The 24,353-nt window shown below is 34.0% G+C and overlaps 1 protein-coding gene across 1 annotated transcript; it reads left to right on the forward strand.

Annotated features, from left to right (window-relative positions):
- Positions 1–27: 27 nt before the first annotated feature.
- On the forward strand, positions 28–24,233 carry LOC100367253 (BRCA1-associated protein-like). The gene is made up of 13 exons (XM_085491028.1): positions 28–273; positions 2,962–3,180; positions 6,178–6,607; positions 7,864–8,053; positions 9,425–9,538; positions 10,306–10,454; positions 11,192–11,267; positions 13,458–13,596; positions 13,840–13,952; positions 14,950–15,039; positions 15,485–15,649; positions 17,790–17,885; positions 20,963–24,233. The coding sequence occupies exons 1-13, from the start codon at positions 192–194 to the stop codon at positions 21,149–21,151; spliced, it is 2,052 nt and encodes a 683-aa protein (XP_085347154.1). The 5' UTR covers positions 28–191; the 3' UTR covers positions 21,152–24,233.
- Positions 24,234–24,353: the final 120 nt, after the last annotated feature.

Consider the following 24,353-nt stretch of genomic DNA (forward strand, 5'->3'; position numbering starts at 1 on the left):
AAAAAAAAATGGTAATTGCTAACCCGGAAGTTATACTGTTTGAAAACAAAATGGCGTACACTCTGCGTGAGCTGTTTATCCTCTGCGATAATTACTGTTTTTGCGATACCTTCCAACATCTATTAAGACAGTGAGAATTCTGTAAACTCCAACTTGCAATATTATTTACGAAAAACGTATTATATTACCATATGTCTGTATCGTTAGTATTTATTCGGATCGAAATAGCCGACCTCGAAGATTTCCCCTTGTTGCCATCCATTCACTACACAGGTAAGCAATCCTCTTCAACTTACGCAGGCAAAGTGAATGTTGAATATTCGAAAATTGGGTGATATCTGTCTGTAATGTCACGCAGTTTTAAAACCGAAAATTGATTTATATGCTTCAATGTAATGATTCCAATACATCTCCAAGTGAGAATCTGGTGTAGGTGTGGGGGGGGGGGGTCAATAAAAATATGCGTCTTGTAAAGAGATAATATATGAAAAACAAGCCATGCATGGCGCAGTCCTCGTTACAGGTAGTTATCAAATTTAAGATATATAGTTTTGTTTATAGTGATATAGCTGGAATATAATGCTCCAGTCAATGTCAACAATCACCCCCCCCCCACCTCGGGGTTTAGTGGGGGATTTGGAAATTATTGTTGTAAAATTTGCGAAATACCCCACCTCCTGGGGCAAGATGGATAGGCAAATCCCCATCCAAAACAAACCCCTCACATTTCTCCCACCGATCGCCACTGTCCGCCATGCTTGCTATCAGCAGAGTACTGGCGATGCTGGCGATGACGGGACACGAAACACAGCTATTACCCCACCTCCACGGGCACAGTTTGGCGGTAAACCCTGTCTAATGCCCCACATTTGTCCCATATCGCCCGAGGTGGGAGGGGTCGGGGTTGGGGTTGACATTGACTGGAGCATAACCATGTCAGGAATATGATTTTTTAACATTAAAATGATTGACATTTGTATCTGATCGCCAAAAAAGTACTTGTCCTTATTGAGAGATATTGCTCTGGAACAGCATTCAAAATCAGCCATTTTGAATACATGTATATATATAACATGATAACGAATATATAAATTTGAATCTAATCAGTCAAAGCATTTAAGAGATATGGCTCTAGAAGCCCAATCATTAAAACAAAATGGCTGCCAGTCAGCCATTTTGAATCCGATTTGAAAAATAAAATGACCCTAACCTGTAATATCTAATGTATGTACCGAGTTTGAACGAAATCCATCCATAAATGCTTGATATTTGATGATTTTTTTAGCACAAAAATGGCCACCATTCGGCCATTTTGAATAGGATCGTGAAACAAATTAACGTGCATATGTATAATATCATGTATGATGTATGTGTGAAGTTTGATTGTGATTGGTCCAGGCATTCCTAAGATACAGGTTCGAACTTGTGCCATATCTGTGACTTGCTTTCACTGATTATGTTCAAATTTTAAATATTCATTATACATCTCTATGATCATGTCATAGACAGATATATTGGTTTGACAATCCTATTCAAAATGGCCAAATGGTGGCCTTTTTTGTGCTAAACAATCATCAAATATCTAGCATTTCTGGCATTTATGGATGGATTTCGTTCAAACTTGGTACATACATGTATATTTGACATAACAGGTTCCTTATGCACATCATTTATTTTTCAGATCGGATTCAAAATGGCTGTCTGGCGGCCATTTTGTTTTAATGAATGGGCTTCTAGACCCATATCTCCGACTTGTTTTGACTGATAATATTTTTAAATTTTAAATATTCATTATACATCATGTCATAGATAAACAGATATATTGGTTTGACTATCTATTCAAAAAGGCCGAATGGTGGTCATTTTTGTGCTAAAAAATTATCAAATCAAAAGCATTTATGGGTGGATTTCGTTCAAACTTGGTACGTACATTAGACATTACGGGTTCCTCATGCTCGTCATTTTATTTTTCAGATTGGATTCAAAATGGCTGACTGGCGGCCATATCTCTTAAATGCTTTGACTTATTATATTCAAATTTTATATATTCGTTATACATCATGTTATATATGTACATGTATACAAAATGGCTGATTTTGAATGCTGTTCCAGAGCAATATTTATGGACAAGTACTTGTTTAACGATCAGATACAAATGTCAATCATTTTAATGTTAAAAAATCATATTCCTGACATGGTTATATTCCAGCTATATTACTATAAACAAAACTATATATCTTAAATTTGATAACTAACGAGGACTGTGCCATGCATGGCTTGTTTTTGCTGTACTTATCCTATGTAAATCTTTTTACACGAAGGCAATAAAGTTACTATTATTATTATTATTATTATTATTATAGTTACCTCATTACACAAGTGTTTTTGAACCATCAAGGTGGATGTTATTGGCAATTCTCCTGTTAGTCTGTGTAATAGTTATTTTAAAATTCTATAGTAGGCCGGTGTTTTGAAGCCAAACAAAGCATAGCGAGCGAACATGACTGGAAAGCTAGTGGGTGCTAGCCAACTTAGAAGGAGAACCAACAGGGATTTTAATCTGACTGTATAAGTGAAAAAACACATCTGAAAACACGGATACCTTCATTTGTTCATGCAAACTGTATCCAGACATTTACCGGGCAGTTGATGCTGAGGAAATACAAGTCACGACAGTCGATCTCGTTTCACAAATTGTGTAGTGTTAATCACTACAAAAACAGTAAAAATTCATACCCCTGTACTCGTAGACATCATTTATCGCATTTGCTTGAATAAATCAGCACGTACATGTACCAGATGGAACGCTTTGACCGAGTGCAATTTAGCGTACTGCGCAGATTACGATGCTCAATAATTGGATACATTATCGCGAATAGTCTGCTGCAATGACGTCATAAAATCCACTGGTATTGATAATGCTATAATATAATATTTAATATATGTTCATTTTTTGTTTAGCTCAAAGAAGAATGTCTGATTTTGGAAACAATGATGAACAAACTGAACAGACAATACCAGATAAGGAAGTGGAGTCATCCACAAATAGTGGAGAAACATCTGGAAAGAGTCTGGAGACAGGGGAGTGCAAACGGAAAAGTGTAACTCCAGATCTCATCAAGACACACCAAGGAGTTCGTGAATTAAAAGAGATTTCAATAGAGACAGTTAATTATAAAGGTAGGTTTCACAATGGTGACAGGAATTATGTCTGTGCACTATCTCTCTAGGTTGACTGACATGGTCTGCAGTAACATTTCTGTAGTCTAGTAGCTTTGGAGCTCACTCAGCACACATTACCTATCAAAATACCAGTTTGTACCTCCAGAGAAAGAATTAGATATGTTCTGACCCATCAGCTGGCAATTAATTTTCTGTTCACTAAGAAATCTTGCGTATTGCGTCAAAGGCACAGACTGAACATCTTTTGTTGTTATTCTTGGGGGCGGACAATCGAGCATTTTCACCACCTGGCACTCGTAACGGTGAAAACAAGGGCCGAAAACTCTCAGAAAACGGTACTTTGGGATGGTTGTTGAGACTCCCCTGAACAGTGTAACAAGATTACCCCTGCATGTCCAACATATTTAAATTTGATTTTCTCGAATTTAGCTATTTCCACTGGCTCTTCGACCGGCGTTCCACACCAGCTCGCGTGGGGCCCATAGAAATACATGGTACAGTGGTGCACGGCTTAACAACGTGGATCGTCTTGTGACGTAGCTCCGCCCCGAGGATAGCTCAATGTCAAAATGCTGATTATTGAAGAGGGGAATATGGCATTGAAATTCCCCCTCCTTCATAAACATTGATCAACATCAAATACATGTAGCATATTATTAAAGGGTGGTAGTCGTCGCACCACACATGCACGAGATATATGGGTCTCATATAAACAAAGATGGTGACTTTTGCTGTTTTGCAGATCAACGAGTACAAACTGAGATGTAACTAAGCTTTAATTAGGTGTTTTTCATGTGATTGGAAGGTATCGAAAGAGTTACCGGTGGTAAAGATCAAACCTCATACTTGTGATTTCCATTAGAAGAGCGCATTGGATTGTGGGAAAATCAATGTTTATCAATAAACATGTTGCACATGCGAGGCGCGATGACTACCACCCTTTAAGCTATAATCTTTGTTTGTTCTGTTTTTATGTTCCATTTCACACATAATGCGGATCTCGCAGTGAACCAAAAACGATCTGTTGAATATGGAAATAAAACAATTACAACAAATTTGCATTTTCAATTTCTATTAAATGCTCTCTCGATACATGATGGGAATTCTATATTTATCAAAACACAAATAGTTTCTCTGTCAACTATCATACGTACAAATGATGGTTTTATTGTCAACAATCTCTGCATGTTTGTTAAATGATGCATGCATTTCAATTATCATTATGTAATAGTGGGGACACTATAGCATAGTAACCAACATTGTTTTGGTGTACTGAATGTCATTTATTAGGAATTCTGTGAAATTGATTTGCTAATTATGTATGCGAGCATATTTTCCAATACTGTAAAATGACTAATTTTCACTGGGTTTAAGTTTCGCTGATTGACCATTTCAGTATGGGTTTCAGTGGGTTTTAAATTCACAGTTTTATCATTTACATAATGTGTTCTATGCTAAATTTTATATACCGGTATGCTAAATTTTATATTAATTAACCCTTTTACAGTAAATGATTATCTTCGGACTACACTGAAATGTATTGTACTTGTGAGGAGTCAAAAAGGATACAAAGATTTTAGGAATATTGGCAGTTGTCAAAAATGCCCAATAAATAAGGAACATTTTTTGTTTACTGTAGCTATACATACCGTAGTATGACCCAATAACTTCCACTTACATGCACACTTGTTATTATCGGTATTTATTGTTATCGACCGGTAGTGCTCATTTTAATATTGTGTTTATGTTCAGTTGACCTGATAATGTAAAATACTTTATTGTCACTTGGAATTAATTTTCGCTATTCAGTAAAAATAAAATCCAGCGAATATAATTTTTTTCCTATATTTTACATTCAACTTGCCAAAAATCAGTGAAAATAAATTCCCTACAAAACACCCGAAAAGTCTTTTCAGTGAAAATTAGTTACAGCTAAAATAAAGGATTTTACAGTATTATATATAATCTATACACTCTATTATTTTGTGTCCGGCTAAATAAAAAACATTTTTTGGTGCATACATATATTAGATACTGTAAAATCTGTATTAGAAACCGCAGCTTCAATTAAAATGGCATAATGCAATGGAAAGGATGCGGCTTTTATTAGAGCATCTACACATATGAGAAATGGTGAATTTTTGGTTCTCAATTATTCAGAAAGAATGGGTGCGACTTCTATTAGGGATGCGGCTTCTAATACAGATTTTACGGTAGTAGGGATTTTTTTATTCTTCTATACATTTACAACTGTGTTTCATTTTTTTTCTTGCAAATAATAACTGTTTTGCAGATATGTGTGTCATAAATCAATTTAAAGTTATTTACATTACTTATATTTGCAAAGTTTTGAATTTCTGTAAAATATCATTCAAAGCCCGACACAAGTTTGTAAAAATATGGCTATTGGTCAGACAGTAAAAATAGGAAAGATCGGGTTTTAGAACCAACATAATTTTTTTTTCTCTTGGCCCAAATGAAGTATAATAGTCTATGATAATGCATGTTGTTCTGTGAAATGATAGCAAGGGTCAAAGTTGATTATCTGAATCTGCTTATACAGTTAATGGTGGTTATAAATTATATGAATTTACAGTTTATTTGCCATTTAATTTTAACTTTTATCAATAGTTTCTATGGTAACACATTCATCACAAATGTGCAAGTTGACATAAAATGGAATATCACTGTTATTGCTTGACAGTCATTTCAATTTTCCGATCGAATAGAACACTTAGTTGATGTTTAACATACTGTAAAATACTTTATTTTAGCTGGAATTAAATTTCGCTAAAAAGACTTTTGGGTGTTGTGTATGGAATTTATTTTTACACTGATTTTTGATGAGTTGAATGTAAAATATAGGAAAAAAGGTATATTTGCTGGATTTTATTTTAACTGAATTATTCCTTCCCCGAAAATCATGAAAATTATATAAAACATATATTTAACAGTTCACTTTAACCCCAGGTATTGTTATTTTATTCCTTTCAGATATTGAGTTTAAAGCAGATGAAACAGCACTGCAGGGGGATGACACATCAACTGTTAATGACAAAGACAACACTCAAGTATTGAGTGTGGAATGTGAAATTGAATCACCTGATAAAGATGTTAATATTTCTCATTGCAACGAACCAAAAGATAAAACTCAAATTAAACCAGCTGGTCAGAAACCTAAAACTGAAAATGTTAAATCGTTTGCACAAGTGACAAGACGTCAGCAGCTGCCTTCCATTTCGCTGGTTGAACCATCGCCAGATCACAAAGGTGGTCCCGGTAGTCGTCCTGGGAGCGGTTCAGCACGGTCACAGGGGGTTAAGAGTCACAGTCCAGTCACGAAGATACCAAGTCAGATTTCATTCTTTTCTGGGAATCCCAGTGTCGAAATCACTAAAGGGATCTTACACCTCTACAAAGAGACGTAAGAAATTTACTTTCATTAATTGTTTACTTGTACATTACAGTAAAAATCATCTAAAGCATGTTTATGTTAAGGTAGAAGCCTACTCATAAATTAAAAAACCCAGAATTTATTCATTTTACAATAAATTGTACTCCAAGGCAATATAAGGATATTGACCTAAAAAAAGTTGGGGGTCACCAGCCTTTTATTCGAAAAATTAAAGTCGCCATTTTAACACTTATAACACTTTTACCACAGGTTCCTATGGCAGAGATATTATGCAATATTTCAATATCTAGCCTGGTGACATAGGCTGAAAAAATCATATATTGTTAATGATGGAGTACTTTTTGTTGTTCTGAATTATTTAAATAATCCGGGTTTTAAAAAGTGTCATAAAATGCAATTTTCCAAAAATATTAGGACACATTTCTCAAAAAGCATAACTGTAACACACAAAATAATGCTATTTCATTGTACCATGAGACATTAGCATCATGATTGTACATAACAAACTAATGAACATTGTCGTGCGATTTATGACCAGTTTTGTCAAAAATTATGACTGGGCTTCTACCTTAATATATATATTTATAAACAAAATGTCATCACTCTTAAATGAGAACATTGGATTGGTTAGGTAGTTCGTTTCCATTAAAAAAACATACCGGTACTCAGAAATTCCCGAAATCCAGCAAGAGGGGTTGGGTTACAATAATGTTGAAAATTCGACAAAACCATTGGAAAATTAATCAAAAATACAAGTATAGAGTATTTTACAATTGATTCCTATTTCAGAAACATTGCATCGTATTTCACAATTTTGTTTTGTGACCTATGATAAAAAAATGAAATGGCATATGTCCATGAAATATGTGTTTTTGCATGGAATCAAATGGAAAATGGTCACTTTTTTAGATCATTTTGTATATATATATATATAAATATTTACCGGTACATTTCAACCAATCCTTAAATCTCTGTAAAAACTTAAAACATGAATGACTTGCATGTATGTAAATCATCACACAACAATTTTTGGATGATTTACCAAGATAGTTTTATAATTTTAAGGTTTTGGTTTAGAAATAATTTAAAACATACAAAATTAATAGTTCTTTGCAGTGTACTTTAAAATTGTAAATCATTTTGTTGTTGAGTAATTCCATTAACAATCTGATAAAATGTTTGGGTTCATGGATTATTATGATGTCACCTGTAAAGTACAAGTGATATCCGGTGATAACCTCCTAATATTCTGTTTTGTTTGATAGGTTTATGACCTCGCTGGATGATAATACTCCAAGGAGTGAAATGATCGTGTTGCTCGGTGTTCCGGCAGCAATGACCATTCACGATCTGGTACAGTTTACGGCTCCGGTTAGTCCAAATATTGAGTTGATCCGAATTATCCGAGACTCCACTCCTAATCAATACATGGTACTTATGAAGTTCAAAGACCAAGTAAGTATCAAGGGTATACAAATATTGAATCCAAGGTGGATTGTCATCGTGACAGTGTTTATTTGAATTTCATGCATTTTTTTTTTTACACACAATGATTACATTGCATGGAATCCATATCAAATATCATTCGAGCAACAACTGTAGTGCTTAATTCAAGTGAAATTAAACACAAATTTGAAGGAATTTTAAGACCATGAAGTGAATATTTCGCTGAGACAGTGAAAAAACCCTTCACTTATAAGATGTGGGTATGCAAGTATGTGATATATGATGATGATTTGATCTTTATTGCATGTAATCATACATATAATATAATTCATGGTGAGAATCATTTCTCTCAATGGTCTAAAATCATTTCGTAGAATATTCACTGATTTAATTTTAGCAGATCCATGTATAATGTAAGTAAGGAAAATAAAATAATATCATAGCTTTGTTTAACATTTTGCTAACCAGCACATAAATAGATTAGCTCTAGCTTGGGACCTGCTCTAACAAACATTTCCCATTATAGTTATGGTATTAATCAGGACACGTACAAACATGCAAATGTCAATATTTTATCTTCAGAGTGCAAACAGATGACATGTGCCTCACGCAGAAACATGCGTTTCCTATGCAGGATTAAAAATGAGTCGTAAAGGTATACATGTGATAATGAAAATTTCTGCTTACATGCACAACTCTTCCAAGGGGGATTTGGATTATAATACAATCTAAATCCAACTTCAAGGCAATAAACTTTCCTTTGAGCTGAGCTCTTTTGTTAAAGGGCGTCGGTCGTCGTGCTGCACATGTGCGAAATTTGTGTTGATAACATTGATTTTCCCACAATCCAGTGCGCTCTTCTAATGGAAATCACAAGTATGAGGTTTGACCTGAGCGTGACTTGCACTAATTACTGCAGGTGACTCCATTGATACGTCCCATCACCTAAAAAATACCTTGGTATTGTCTCACTTTTTACTCGTTGATCTGTGCAACAGTCAAAGTTGCCATCTTTGTTTATATGAGACCCGTATATCTCTCGTATGTGTGGCGCGACGACATAACCCTTTACAAGTACAACAGCAAATATTCTGTTGGTATTACAAGGAAATCTTGGAAACTTGATAAATTATTATTACATGTAATACTAGGTTTTGAGGTCTGCTGAGTCCAAAAAAGTGCACTAAATAAACCAAAAAGCATGCATTAGAGACATACTTATGCAGAATTTGACTTGCCAGTACAAAATCCTGTTTTAACACCTTGGCTACTCTATTGAAATAGTTGAAAGCAGACATTTTCATATGATGGCTTTAAATACAACTCAAGGTTGATCAGTGAAATGCGCGTAGTTTTCAACTAATATGTTTCTCATTTCAGACACTTGCTGATGAATTTTATAAAACGTACAACGGGCAGCCATACAATTCTATTGAGCCTGAAGTCTGTTATTGTGTGTATGTGTCTGGTGTAGAGACAGCCAAGGAATCTGAGGTAATCTTAAGTACATTGCACTAAGATAACATTTGGGACTACCCCCTGGTACTTATCATGGTTTCATCTGTATGTGTATGTCCTTTTTTGTGTGTCAAAATCTGAGATACACTGGCTACTTTCCATTCAAAATTCACAGTTTTCTGATTCTTGGTGTTGTATCATGGTATTGTCTGTGTAGTGGACTTCAGATGGACATGAGTTCCATAGCAGAAGCTGTCATTCCCTGGGATTGTTCCTGTAGCATTGTGGGATGCATTGTGTGTGTGTGTGTGTGTGTGTGTCTGTTTGTGTTCACTTTATCACTGTTACCGATAGGCTAGCTTGTCAATACTTTGCAGTGATGTATATGTGTGTTTTCAAGTCAGAGGAAAAAATAGAAATGTAGGTGGTTCCAAACATATTGGACAGCTACTGTCTGTCAACATGTATATTGTTTTTTTTTCACTGCTAAATAACTAGCTGGCGTTTTATTCAGAGGCAGTCGCTTTGATCTTTTATCGGCTAAATTTTACGTAACTTCCCTTGTGATTGCATCTTAACATCATGGACACAATTGCCTATGATTTGCAGTGTATTGTGATTACTGAATACCAGTGTACTGTGATTCACTCAAAGTCACTTTATACATGATATCTATATACTTTTAAGGTTCCTGTCTGCCCATACCTGGTTTAACTGAGTTACCAACTTGTCCTGTGTGTCTGGAAAGAATGGACTGTGATTCACTCAAAGTCACTTTATACATGATATCTATATACTTTTAGGGTTCCTGTCTGCCCATACCTGGTTTAACTGAGTTACCAACTTGTCCTGTGTGTCTGGAAAGAATGGATGAGTCAGTAGATGGCATACTAACTGTTTTATGTAATCATTCATTTCATGGTACTTGCCTCTATAAATGGGGAGATTCTAGGTAAGTCAACATTCATGCCAATCTTATTAAAGCAGGGAGTCATCACCTGCGCATGCGTCAGATGGCCATAGTGTGTCATTGTTTACAAATAAGCATTTACCATGATCCTTTGCGTTTTTAGCATGGGTTGTTATCATCGCTTGGGACTCAATTCCTGCGTGTGCGCAGGTGACGACCCTCCCGCTTTAAAATGCTATTTTTATATATTCATGAATATTTTTTTATTTTATTTTATTTTTTCTATATTGTATCCCATTTGTCTTAACAACATCTGATTCAATGCAGTTGGAAACCTTGTGCAAATCTCGCAAGGCGGCAAATATATAAAATATATATAAAAAAAATTACTACCGGTAATGGCAAGTAAAACTAAAATATATGCATAAATAAACAAAAATAACAATATGAAAAAACTATAAAAATTAAAAATATGAAAAAAAAAAAAAATGTGAGCCTATACTTACCGGTACATCAGATTTTAATCAGATTAAATTTATGCAATACTGTGAATTGTAACCATTTGATGACAGTGATATTCTTGAGTTAAAATTTTCATGAGAATTACACGAGTTTCGCAGAATATCTCAGGCTAGTTGAAATTTTCTCTCACCTTGGTAAGCTTAAAAAGAAGTGCTAACCACTGAGTATAAAAAATAAATAAATCAATTGATAAACCAAGCTAAGAACCACAATTTAGCGTGTCCATAATTTACAGATTATTGTTAATTTCATTTTAGTTGTCCTGTATGTCGGTATTCTCAGGCACCAGAACCAGTAGCTGACAACAAATGTATGGCATGTGGAGCACAAGAGGTAGGAATAATTTCTATTGAGTACAGTAATGTATAGAGTGCATTTCTATCACTTTTCTTGTATCATGTACAACACTATACGAATTGACAATCAGGAATGACCATACGTAAAATCAGGAATGATCATACGTAAAATCAGGAATGATCATACGTAAAATCAGGAATGATCATATGTAAAATTAGGAATGATCATACGTAAAATCAGGAATGATCATACGTAAAATCAGGAATGATCATACGTAAAATCAGGAATGATCATACGTAAAATCAGAAATGACCATATGTAAAATCAGGAATGACCATATGTAAAATCAGGAATGACCATATGTAAAATCAGGAATGACCATATGTAAAATCAGGAATGATCATACGTAAAATCAGGAATGATCATACGTAAAATCAGGAATGACCATATGTAAAATCAGGAATGACCATATGTAAAATCAAGAATGATTATACGTAAAATCAGGAATGATCATACGTAAAATTAGGAATGATCATACGTAAAATCAGGAATGTGATCATACGTAAAATCAGGAATGATCATACGTAAAATCAGGAATGATCATACGTAAAATCAGGAATGACCATACGTAAAATCAGGAATGACCATATGTAAAATCAGGAATGACCATATGTAAAATCAGGATGGTCATATGTAAAATCAGGAATGATCATACGTAAAATCAGGAATGATCATACGTAAAATCACCAAGGACCATATGTAAAATCAGAAATGACCATATGTAAAATCAGGAATGACCATATGTAAAATCAGGAATGATCATACGTAAAATCAGGAATGATCATACGTAAAATCAGGAATGACCATATGTAAAATCAGAAATGACCATACGTAAAATCAGCAAGGATCATACGTAAAATCAGCAAGGATCATATGTAAAATCAGAAATGACCATACGTAAAATTAGGAATGACCATATGTAAAATTAGGAATGACCGAACGTAAAATTCGGAATGACCATATGTAAAATCAGAAATGACCATACGTAAAATTAGGAATGACCATATGTAAAATTAGGAATGACCATATGTGAAATCAGAAATGACCATACGTAAAATTAGGAATGACCATATGTAAAATCAGGAATGACCGAACATAAATTTAGGAATGACCATATGTAAAATCAAGAATGACCATTCGTAAAATCAGGAATGACCATTCCTAAAATCAGAAATGACCATTCCTAAAATCAGGAATGACCATACGTAAAATCAGGAATGACCATACATAAAATCAGGAATGACCATATGTAAAATCAAGAATGACCATATGTAAAATCAAGAATGACCATATGTAAAATCAAGAATGACCATATGTAAAATCAGGAATGACCATTCGTAAAATCAGGAATGACCATTCGTAAAATCAGGAATGACCATATGTAAAATCAGGAATGACCATTCGTAAAATCAGGAATGACCATACGTAAAATCAGGAATGACCATACATAAAATCAGGAATGACCATCTGTAAAATCAGGAATGACCATATGTAAAATCAGGAATGACCATTCGTAAAATCAGGAATGACCATACGTAAAATCAGGAATGACCATTCGTAAAATCAAGAATGACCATATGTAAAATCAGGAATGACCATTCGTAAAATCAGGAATGACCATTCGTAAAATCAGGAATGACCATACGTAAAATCAAGAATGACCATATGTAAAATCAGGAATGACCATTCGTAAAATCAGGAATGACCATTCGTAAAATCAGGAATGACCATACGTAAAATCAGGAATGACCATTCGTAAAATCAAGAATGACCATATGTAAAATCAGGAATGACCATTCGTAAAATCAGGAATGACCATTCGTAAAATCAGGAATGACCATACGTAAAATCAAGAATGACCATACGTAAAATCAAGAATGACCATTCGTAAAATCAAGAATGACATGTGAAATTAGGAATGACATGTGAAATTAGGAATGACATATAGCATATACAGAAAAATAGCTGATAGCAATATGAAGACACAATAAGTTGTATATTATTTTGATACTCTGGTATTCAGTGTTGGTGCCTAGCTAAGCTGTCCTCTTTTTTTTCTTTTTTTTTACAATTTTTATAACCATGATGATATTTCATCTTTATTTTGATAGTCGCTAAATTTGCAGGTATAGAAGTCATGTTGTCATTTTTTTAAATACTTTGCAGAGTTTGTGGATATGTCTGATTTGTGGTAACGTTGGTTGCGGCCGTTATACGTCGGCTCACGCGTACAGTCATTTTGAGGAAACTCAGCACACGTATGCTATGCAATTAGGAAACAACAGAGTATGGGACTATGCCGGTGGTGAGTGAGCAATGAATATACATATTTATTCCTGCCGAAATTCAGGCATTTATACTTTAAATTGAGGATTCAAATATACTTTCAATTGTAGATCAATATGTACTGTATATGAATTATAGATAAATAAATATTAGATAAAAAAATATACTTCAAATTAAAATCAAAATAAACTCTAAATTCTGGATCAACTATATTTTTTATAAAGTTTACATTTAGCTTGATCTGTATTTGTTGGCATTTCAGATAACTATGTACACCGACTAGTACAGAGCAAAGGAGATGGAAAAATGGTGGAATGGGACAGGGGTGATCCTGAGGAAGAGAGAGAAGAAAAAGTTAATTCACTAGTTCTAGAGGTGCGATAACATGATGCCACCGCAGACATTGTCAATTCACTAGTTTAATTTATAAGAAATATTGAATATATACGTATGCTCACAATATTTACTCTTAGGTGGACGTAAACAGGCACTGGGGATTACTGCCAGAGTTTTGTATTAATCATTGCATATCACTCAGATTGATGCTACTTACATGTGTGCTGGTGGTTATTACCTGAAAAAAAATATCATCCGGTTATATATTTATTCCATGCATATTTCCATAGTACAAAAAGGCGAAATATTGTGTTGATATAAAACTGAATTGAAATTAAGTGTACCTACTGGTAGTATGCTAATTTTGTTGTAGCGACAGATGTTCTATTTCTTGATGTCCACATGAAAGATTTTTTGTTCCCCATAGTTATTAAACAGTATAAAAACCTGTTTCACACAACCTTTAGGCAGTGTGTACAATGAAAACAAGTTTGGCAGTATGTGACGTTATGTCACACTATGTGATATGCATTTTTTATCTGTCCTGTATTACATCACATTGAGGAGATGTGCATGTTATGTCTGTAATAATAAGTTTTATCTGTGTCTCAAATAGACCATTTTTCGTTCACTGCGAGAATCATGCGTTATGCGTGAAATCGAACATAATAACAGGACAAACAAAGGTCATAGTGTCGTAGTGGCGTCAAACATCGCATGGGATTTGACAAACGCGAAAATATTTTGGGGTCATTTCCATGCTTAATAATGTGCTGTACACATTTGATGATAGACAATTTCGATTAAGTGAGGGTATTCGAAAGCAATATTACGCTGTCGAAGATCGGCTGGTCGATGTGAGCTACGAAATAAAGAAATTCAAGTTCAAAATCAAATCGTTCGATTTTTGCGGCAGACGTTCTATACGCGTCTTTCATGCATCACGCTAGTTGAATGGAAAATCACCTATTGTAAACATTTGGCAATGTATTTGTTCTCAATTGTTGTCAATGATTTTCTCGTTTCACGTTCACAGTTTAATTATTTATTACGAAGTCAGTTGGAGTCGCAGAGGTTGTACTTTGAAGAACAGATCTCTAGAGTGGAACAAAAAACAAGAGAAGAGGTACAAAACACATAATTAGTTATAGATTTAGATTGCACATGTACATCTAGTCACTGTAAAGTTGCATACATTATACACTGTTTCGATCGAGGGGTAAATGTCTGTCCTCGTCATTGTAATCGTTTTCTTCTTTGTTGTCCACAGCGTAAATTACTATCTTTCACTTAAAAATAACTCAAATAATTTTTATCTGATCTTTTTCAAACTTGGATATTTTATTAACCAGTTTGTGCTTTTGGTGAAGTCAAATTTTGGCATTTGCTTTTCTCATGGTTACAATTTCTATTTGATCATTTTAAAATTTGGAATTCCTATTAATCATAACAAAATGTCCACCATGTTCTATCTTGATAGCACCTATGTATGTTTATTCAATCCTGTAAGGCTAAACTGCTTCTTTTCTAAAAGAGTGCTTCTAATAATGTCAATGTTCATTTCATTGTAGGTTACAGAGGTAGAACAACGATCCAAGATGACTTTAAAACAATGCGAGAAACTTGAACAAAAGTTAACTCACTGTGTAAAAGATAGAAATGCATATGAAAAAAAGTGTTCTCAATTGAATAGTAAAATAAACAAACTTGTCATTGAACTTAAAGAAGAACAAGAGGTATGTTACTTGGTTCCAACCAGTTCATTCTGGTTCTGACCAGTTTTAGTGGTACAGTAGAACGTCGATTATCCGGGCGTCGATTATCCGAAATGTTCGGTTATCTGAACCTATTGTGTGTCCCCCAAAGTTTGTATGCAGGTCTGGCTGTGTTCCGTGTTCCACTGTAAATAAAAATGGTCCTAAAAACACAAACTTCATCAAATGTCTTCTCCACTGTTTACAGTCAGATCCTTAACTTTACCAAGTTGTAAGTCACCGCAGTTCAGATACGTTTCCCGTGAATATTGTACGGGGTTCCACTGCCGTCAAAGAAACGCGGCCATGAGCCGATCCCATGTTTTTTCCGATTTTTAATTTCAATGTCCAGTATCAAAAGTCACATCCTTTTCGGAATAAAAAAAGAAAGAAAATTACTTCTGGGATGTCTTGCCACAGAAGCAACGCCAGTTTAATAGTGCAGTGAAAAAGAGACGAAACAACAACCCTTTGGTGTGCCTCTCTTTGATGGTTTATCAGCAGACAACGGCAACCAATGACCACAGTCGGCCGTTTGATGGTTCACAGCACCAAAGTGTTTACGTCCGGTGATCACAGTAGCCAACAATTTATTATGTCAATCGTTCTAGGTGTTAAAAACTTTGCTGAATCCAATAAAATCGGGACATCTTGTAGCAGTTTACCATTCGAAAATCCACGAGCAATCTGGTAACATCGAGCCGATCTATACACAGCGAATACGAAATGACCTTTCACCTGTTTACTTTATCAGCGTCTTTTATCTAGCGTTGGCATGGCTACCCCAGTGAAATGCAAACACCGTGTGCTTGATTTGGACGCGAAGGTGTCAATTATAAATCGATTAGAACGTGGCGAAACCGCAAGAAATCTATCTACCGAGTATGGTGTTGGTAAATCGACAATATCCGATATCAAGGCAAAACAAAAGCTGCTGGATTTTTCCAGTAAAATGGATTCAAGTGCAGGACTGAAACGAAAGATGATGAAAACAGCCTATGGCGATGGTTTAAAGAAATCCGTCTTCACTTGGTTCCGAGACTTGGTTTTCCCAAGAAAGAAGCAAAAGAACTTTATTATCGCTACATTTTACGGACATTTTGAAACATTTTTTAACATTCCAGCATGCAACATTTTTATTACAATGTATTACTGATTAAATAAAAAATGTTTTTAATGACGTACTCTACATGTACTATTGTTTGATTTCATTACAGTCATGTGCGTTAGAATTTGTGTGTACGTGAGCCTGTAAATTTGAGCGCACCCACACAAGATCGCATATCAGAACTGTTTGCATAACCGAACAAAAAGCATGTCCCCCTAACAGTCCGGATAATCGACGTTCTACTGTATGTTACTGTTTTTGCCATGCAAAGGAAAGATTTACCAGGAGGCAACTGCATGCTTATTTGTATCCACTGATCACTTTGCTATTTAATCTATGTTCTCAATGGGCAAGGCTGTAATAGATATGCTATGTTTAATAAATATGATCTCAGAATAAATGAATGAAATCATAAAAATGGTATTTTTCTTACATCAGTAAAATCACTAACCCATAAATAATATGTGCATAAATGATTTTCAACAGAAGAAAAACATAGATCTTTTCGAGGTTAAACCCTAGAATTATATTTATTTATTTCTGAAAATATTTTCCAGTAACAATGAGTTGTTTACATAGGGTGCAAGAACTGATCTATTATTATTGCAATTTGTTCAAACCAGTACAATCTAGTTGTGACCAGTTTAGGTATTATGTAATGTGTCGGTTGTGACCAGTTTTACATTCTTTCAAACCAGTACATTCTGGTTGTGACCAGTTTAGGTATTAAGTGCTTTGTTAGTTGTGACCAGTTTTACATTTGTACAAACCAGTACATTCTGGTTGTGACCAGTTTAGGTATTAAGTGCTTTGTTGTTTGTGACCAGTTTTGCATTTGTACAAACCAGTATATTCTGGTTGTGACCAGTTCAGGTATTAAGTACTTTGTAGGTTGTGACCAGTTTTGCATTTGTTGAAACCAGTTAGAATTTTGAGCTTCATCGGTGGTCAAGTGATCTTTTTTTTTACAGTTTGGATTGTAACTGATGAATGGGATTGTATTCTTGATTACAGATGAACAAATGTCTACGAGAGAATCAAAATGTGTTGCAGAGCAGAACCAAAGAAATGGAGTCGCGATATGCACAAGAACAACAAAGAAAAGAGAAGGCAAGTGAAGTTATGTTTATCATAAAATTCTGATAGCTTTATCAAACTGTTTTTCTTATATTCACAAGATTCAAATTCGGAAGTTCAGTACCGAAGTCAACTTTCACAAAATAACATTTGATTAATTGTTTCCATACTTTAAAAAAAAAAATTATAAAGACCTATAGCTCATGGGAAATTATGCTCATTTGATTCAAAATTAACAATTATGAAAAATGTTTGGCAGGAAAAACTACAGTAAGCCATCGGCAAAAAGTGGAGTTATTTTCATAGATTTTGTTACCAAGATGTATTCACTTCATTTTATAAATCATAGTTTGTGCCGTACTACACAATTGTTGTGTACAAAACTGTACATGCATGCTTAATGTGAAGTGAATCCTCAGTGGTTTGATTTAACACTTTTATATAAACTGATTCACAGGAGATCGAAGACTTGGTTTGATTTAACACTTTTATATAAATTGATTCACAGGAGATCGAAGACTTTTTTTGATTTAACACTTTTATATAAATTGATTCACAGGAGATTGAAGACTTGGTTTGATTTAACACTTTTATATAAATTGATTCACAGGAGATTGAAGACTTGGTTTGATTTAACACTTTTATATAAATTGATTCACAGGAGATTGAAGACTTGGTTTGATTTAACACTTTTATATAAATTGATTCACAGGAGATCGAAGACTTGGTTTGATTTAACACTTTTATATAAATTGATTCACAGGAGATCGAAGACTTGGTTTGATTTAACACTTTTATATAAATTGATTCACAGGAGATTGAAGACTTGGTTTGATTTAACACTTTTATATAAATTGATTCACAGGAGATCGAAGACTTGGTTTGATTTAACACTTTTATATAAACTGATTCACAGGAGATCGAAGACTTGGTTTGATTTAACACTTTTAGATCAATTGATTCACAGGAGATCGAAGACTTGGTTTGATTTAACACTTTTATATAAACTGATTCACAGGAGATCGAAGACTTGGTTTGATTTAACACTTTTAGATCAATTGATTCACAGGAGATTGAAGACTTGGTTTGATTTAACACTTTTATATAAATTGATTCACAGGAGATTGAAGACTTGGTTTGATTTAACACTTTTATATAAATTGATTCACAGGAGATCGAAGACTTGGTTTGATTTAACACTTTTATATAAACTGATTCACAGGAGATCGAAGACTTGGTTTGATTTAACACTTTTAGTTCAATTGATTCACAGGAGATCGAAGACTTGGTTTGATTTAACACTTTTATATAAATTGATTCACAGGAGATCGAAGACTTGGTTTGATTTAACACTTTTATATAAATTGATTCACAGGAGATCGAAGACTTGGTTTGCATTTAACACTTTTATATAAATTGATTCACAGGAGATCGAAGACTTGGTTTGATTTAACACTTTTATATAAATTGATTCACAGGAGATCGAAGACTTGGTTTGATTTAACACTTTTATATAAATTGATTCACAGGAGATCGAAGACTTGGTTTGATTTAACACTTTTATATAAATTCATTCACAGGAGATCGAAGACTTGGTTTGATTTAACACTTTTATATAAATTGATTCACAGGAGATCGAAGACTTGGTTTGATTTAACACTTTTATATAAATTGATTCACAGGAGATCGAAGACTTGGTTTGGTTTAACACTTTTATATAAATTGATTCACAGGAGATCGAAGACTTGGTTTGGTTTAACACTTTTATATAAATTGATTCACAGGAGATCGAAGACTTGGTTTGATTTAACACTTTTATATAAATTGATTCACAGGAGATCGAAGACTTGGTTTGATTTAACACTTTTATATAAATTGATTCACAGGAGATCGAAGACTTGGTTCGATTTAACACTTTTATATAAATTGATTCACAGGAGATCGAAGACTTGGTTTGATTTAACACTTTTATATAAATTGATTCACAGGAGATCGAAGACTTGGTTTGATTTAACACTTTTATATAAATTGATTCACAGGAGATCGAAGACTTGGTTTGATTTAACACTTTTATATAAATTGATTCACAGGAGATCGAAGACTTGGTTTGATTTAACACTTTTATATAAATTGATTCACAGGAGATCGAAGACTTGGTTTGATTTAACACTTTTATATAAATTGATTCACAGGAGATCGAAGACTTGGTTTGATTTAACGCTTTTATATAAATTGATTCACAGGAGATCGAAGACTTGGTTTGATTTAACGCTTTTATATAAATTCATTCACAGGAGATCGAAGACTTGGTTTGATTTAACACTTTTATATAAATTGATTCACAGGAGATCGAAGACTTGGTTTGGTTTAACACTTTTATATAAATTGATTCACAGGAGATCGAAGACTTGGTTTGATTTAACACTTTTATATAAATTGATTCACAGGAGATCGAAGACTTGGTTTGATTTAACACTTTTATATAAATTGATTCACAGGAGATCGAAGACTTGGTTTGATTTAACACTTTTATATAAATTGATTCACAGGAGATCGAAGACTTGGTTTGATTTAACACTTTTATATAAATTGATTCACAGGAGATCGAAGACTTGGTTTGATTTAACACTTTTATATAAATTGATTCACAGGAGATCGAAGACTTGGTTTGATTTAACACTTTTATATAAATTGATTCACAGGAGATCGAAGACTTGGTTCGATTTAACACTTTTATATAAATTGATTCACAGGAGATCGAAGACTTGGTTTGATTTAACACTTTTATATAAATTGATTCACAGGAGATCGAAGACTTGGTTTGATTTAACACTTTTATATAAATTGATTCACAGGAGATCGAAGACTTGGTTTGATTTAACACTTTTATATAAATTGATTCACAGGAGATCGAAGACTTGGTTTGATTTAACACTTTTATATAAATTGATTCACAGGAGATCGAAGACTTGGTTTGATTTAACGCTTTTATATAAATTGATTCACAGGAGATCGAAGACTTGGTTTGATTTAACGCTTTTATATAAATTGATTCACAGGAGATCGAAGACTTGGTTTGATTTAACGCTTTTATATAAATTGATTCACAGGAGATCGAAGACTTGAAGGAGCAGCTTCATGACCTGATGTTTTACTTGGACGCTCAGACTAAAATTAGTAACGCATCGGATGAAACCAGACAAGAAATTCAAGAAGGTCAAATAGTGATGGGAGCTGCAGCGGCTTCGCCGGATGTCAGCAAGTCACATTCCCGGAAAGGAAGAAAAAAAGGAAGATAGGCCTTCATTGTCTTCTGCCACTGTGGGTGCTGTTATTATGAATGTAGAGCTTTATGTATTCTGCCACTGGATGTGCTGTTAATATTCTGGGGAGCTTTATATATTCTACCACTGATGGCGCTGTGTTAGTGAATGGTTAAGACAGTCATTGTATAGACTACTTTACAGACACAATATAATGTACATAAATAGTGGTTAAATACCCTATGTTTCATAAGTCATCATGAATTCATAGTAAATTATTGTAGAATACTTTATTTTCACTTGGTATTAATTTTCGCTATTTTCACTGAAGGAATAATTCAGTGAAAATAAAATCTAGCAAATATACCTTTTTTCCTATATTTTACATTCAACTTGTCAAAAATTAATGCAAATAAATTGCATACCAAAACACCCAAAAAGTCTTTTCAGCGAAAATTAATTACAGCTAAAATAAAGGATTTCACAGTATTGGTAAACAAAATCTTCTAAATTGCTGTGATTTCATGAAAACACTTTTCAGCGGAACAACAGTTATTTGTTGAAGAGTATTCTTTCTAGTGGTTTACTATAGAAATCATTCCTTCAGTGAAAATAGCGAAAATTAATTCCAAGTAAAAATAAAAGTATTTTACAGTATAAGATGAAAATGTATTCATTGTAAACAAATTAACGGTACATGTAATTAAGAAATGATACTCATTTGAAAAAATATCAGATTGCTTTATAGTTACAAGATGAAGCAAACTTTGATTGACTCAAATCGCGATCACGCCTGGTTTTTCTCTTCACAATGGCATCACCGTATTCCCAATATCTTAAAGGACGGTAGTCGTCGCACCATGCATGCGTAAGATATATGGGTCTCATATAAACAAAAATGGCGACTTTGACTGTTGCGCAGACCCACGAGTACAAACTGAGGCGTTACCAAGCTTTTAAGTAGATAATAATTTCTTTGGTTATTGCAAAAATCACGGGCGGTTGCTAGTGCACGTTGCGCCAGGTCAAAACTCGTACCATTGATGTCATTAGAAGAGCGAAGTGGATTGTTGGAAAATCCATGTTTATCAACACAAATGCTGCACATGCGCAGCGTGACGACCACCGCCCTTTAACGTTGTTTGGGATGAATTTAAATTTTGTACTACTGAGCGTGTTACTGCTCATATATGCAATGCATTATGGTCAGCCTCTAATTGTATACAAAGAAAACCATTGAAACTCACTAAATTATATGTCAGTTTCTAGAAATAATTTCATATCATTTCATCCCATGTCATCACTGATCAAAATTAGAATAAATAGAAACCAGTGTAAAAATGATAATTTTGTCCATTTCACTTGTATGTACATCTTAAAAAAATTATACAGTGACCCCCTTTTTTTTCATTTTCGGTATTCTTGTGGTATTAACTCGTAATAATAAAAGTATGACAAACATAACATATAAAATTTGGCTCAAAACTTTCTGTAGCTGGACATCGTTGATGAATATTTGGCTCAAAACTTTCTGTAGCTGGACACCGTTGATGAATATTTAGCTCGAAACTTTATGTAGCTGGACATCGTTGATGAATATTTGGTACAAAAATTTCTGTAGCTGGACATCGTTGATGAATATTTAGCTCGAAACTTTCTGTAGCTGGACATCGTTGATGAATATTTGGTACAAAACTTTCTGTAGCTGGACATCGTTGATGAATATTTGGCTCAAAACTTTCTGTTGCTGGACATCGTTGATGAATATTTAGCTCAAAACTTTCTGTAGCTGGACATCGTTGATGAATATTTAGCTCAAAACTTTCTGTAGCTGGACATCGTTGATGAATATTTAGCTCAAAATTTCTGTAGCTGGACATCGTTGATGAATATTTGGCTCAAAACTTTCTGTAGCTGGACATCGTTGATGAATATTTGGCTCAAAACTTTCTGTAGCTGGACATCGTTGATGAATATTTGGCTCAAAACTTTCTGTAGCTGGACATCGTTGATGAATATTTGGCTCAAAACTTTCTGTAGCTGGACATCGTTGATGAATATTTGGCTCAAAACTTTCTGTAGCTGGACATCGTTGATGAATATTTGGCTCAAAACTTTCTGTAGTCGGACATCGTTGATGAATATTTAGCTCAAAACTTTCTGTAGTCGGACATCGTTGATGAATATTTGGCTCAAAACTTTCTGTAGCTGGACATCGTTGATGAATATTTAGCTCAAAACTTTCTGTAGCCGGACATTGTTGATGAATATTAAGTACAGATGTTTTCCCTTTATAAGTAATGACCTAGATATCAATGCTGTATATATACTATGCACTCACTAATCAAGACAAATCTAAGTTAAAATATTGTAGTTTAAATGTATGATAATTAAAGATGTTTTCTATTATATATAATATAAGATTGCATTCCTGCCAACGATAGAATTAAAGAACTTATCTCGACATATCCTTATTGTTATATACCACAATGTGTGCAAATGTATTTATTTATTTTTATTTATTTTCCTCTTTATAATGGAACTCGCATTTCAGTGTTTAAGATCGATAAATGTGTGGCATGGGGACTGACCTGACTCAATAGTTAAGTGTTTGCGTTCACTACTTTGATATGGGTCCCATGATGTGTGTACATGTGTACTGGTAAAATGTGTTGCCTAGTGACACACACATTTTTTCCTGATTGATGTAACAGTTTGAAACAACGCGGTTGTCATACCACGTTGTGCTAGAACTAGTCCCATGCGATGTAACTAATGTTACATAAAATTGATTTACAGTAAACTAGAGTTCTGACATGTTTTACAGGTTTGGAATCAATACAAAGCTGCTTACAAGATTGTGTCTGATTGGCTACCTTACCCAAACACCTAAAAATCAGACCAATCAGAGAGCAGCTTGCTTGTTGGCAGGTTTTTTCTTCAACATATAAAATTCTGCCTTGCATACTAGTACGCTTCAACACAGCTGCAATTCTGCAGTACACTATGGTCGCATTATTTTATATATTTGTAATCCTTGTGTTGTATACTATGTTGGAATGTACTTATCTTAAGTTGGTGCAATCAAGACAATAAAAATTTAGACTTGATTATCAAATATTTTTTTGTCTCTGGCTTTTAAAATGTCAGCTCTGTCACTCGCCAAATATTGTATATTGGGCACTAGTTGCATAATAATTCATTAGTAAATTTATTGCACTGGTAGGTTCATCTGTTT

This window comes from Saccoglossus kowalevskii, chromosome 16 (genome assembly GCF_978046115.1).
Source record: "Saccoglossus kowalevskii chromosome 16, keSacKowa6.1, whole genome shotgun sequence".
Lineage (NCBI taxonomy): Eukaryota > Metazoa > Hemichordata > Enteropneusta > Harrimaniidae > Saccoglossus > Saccoglossus kowalevskii.

Bases quoted from the DNA above. Each gene is read 5' to 3' on its own strand.
- LOC100367253 (XM_085491028.1), top strand. From the start codon at position 192: ATGTCTGTATCGTTAGTATTTATTCGGATCGAAATAGCCGACCTCGAA. The intron at 15,040-15,484 runs GTACAAAACACA...ATTTCATTGTAG, and splicing joins AACAAAAAACAAGAGAAGAG to GTTACAGAGGTAGAACAACG. The intron at 15,650-17,789 runs GTATGTTACTTG...TCTTGATTACAG, and splicing joins AACTTAAAGAAGAACAAGAG to ATGAACAAATGTCTACGAGA.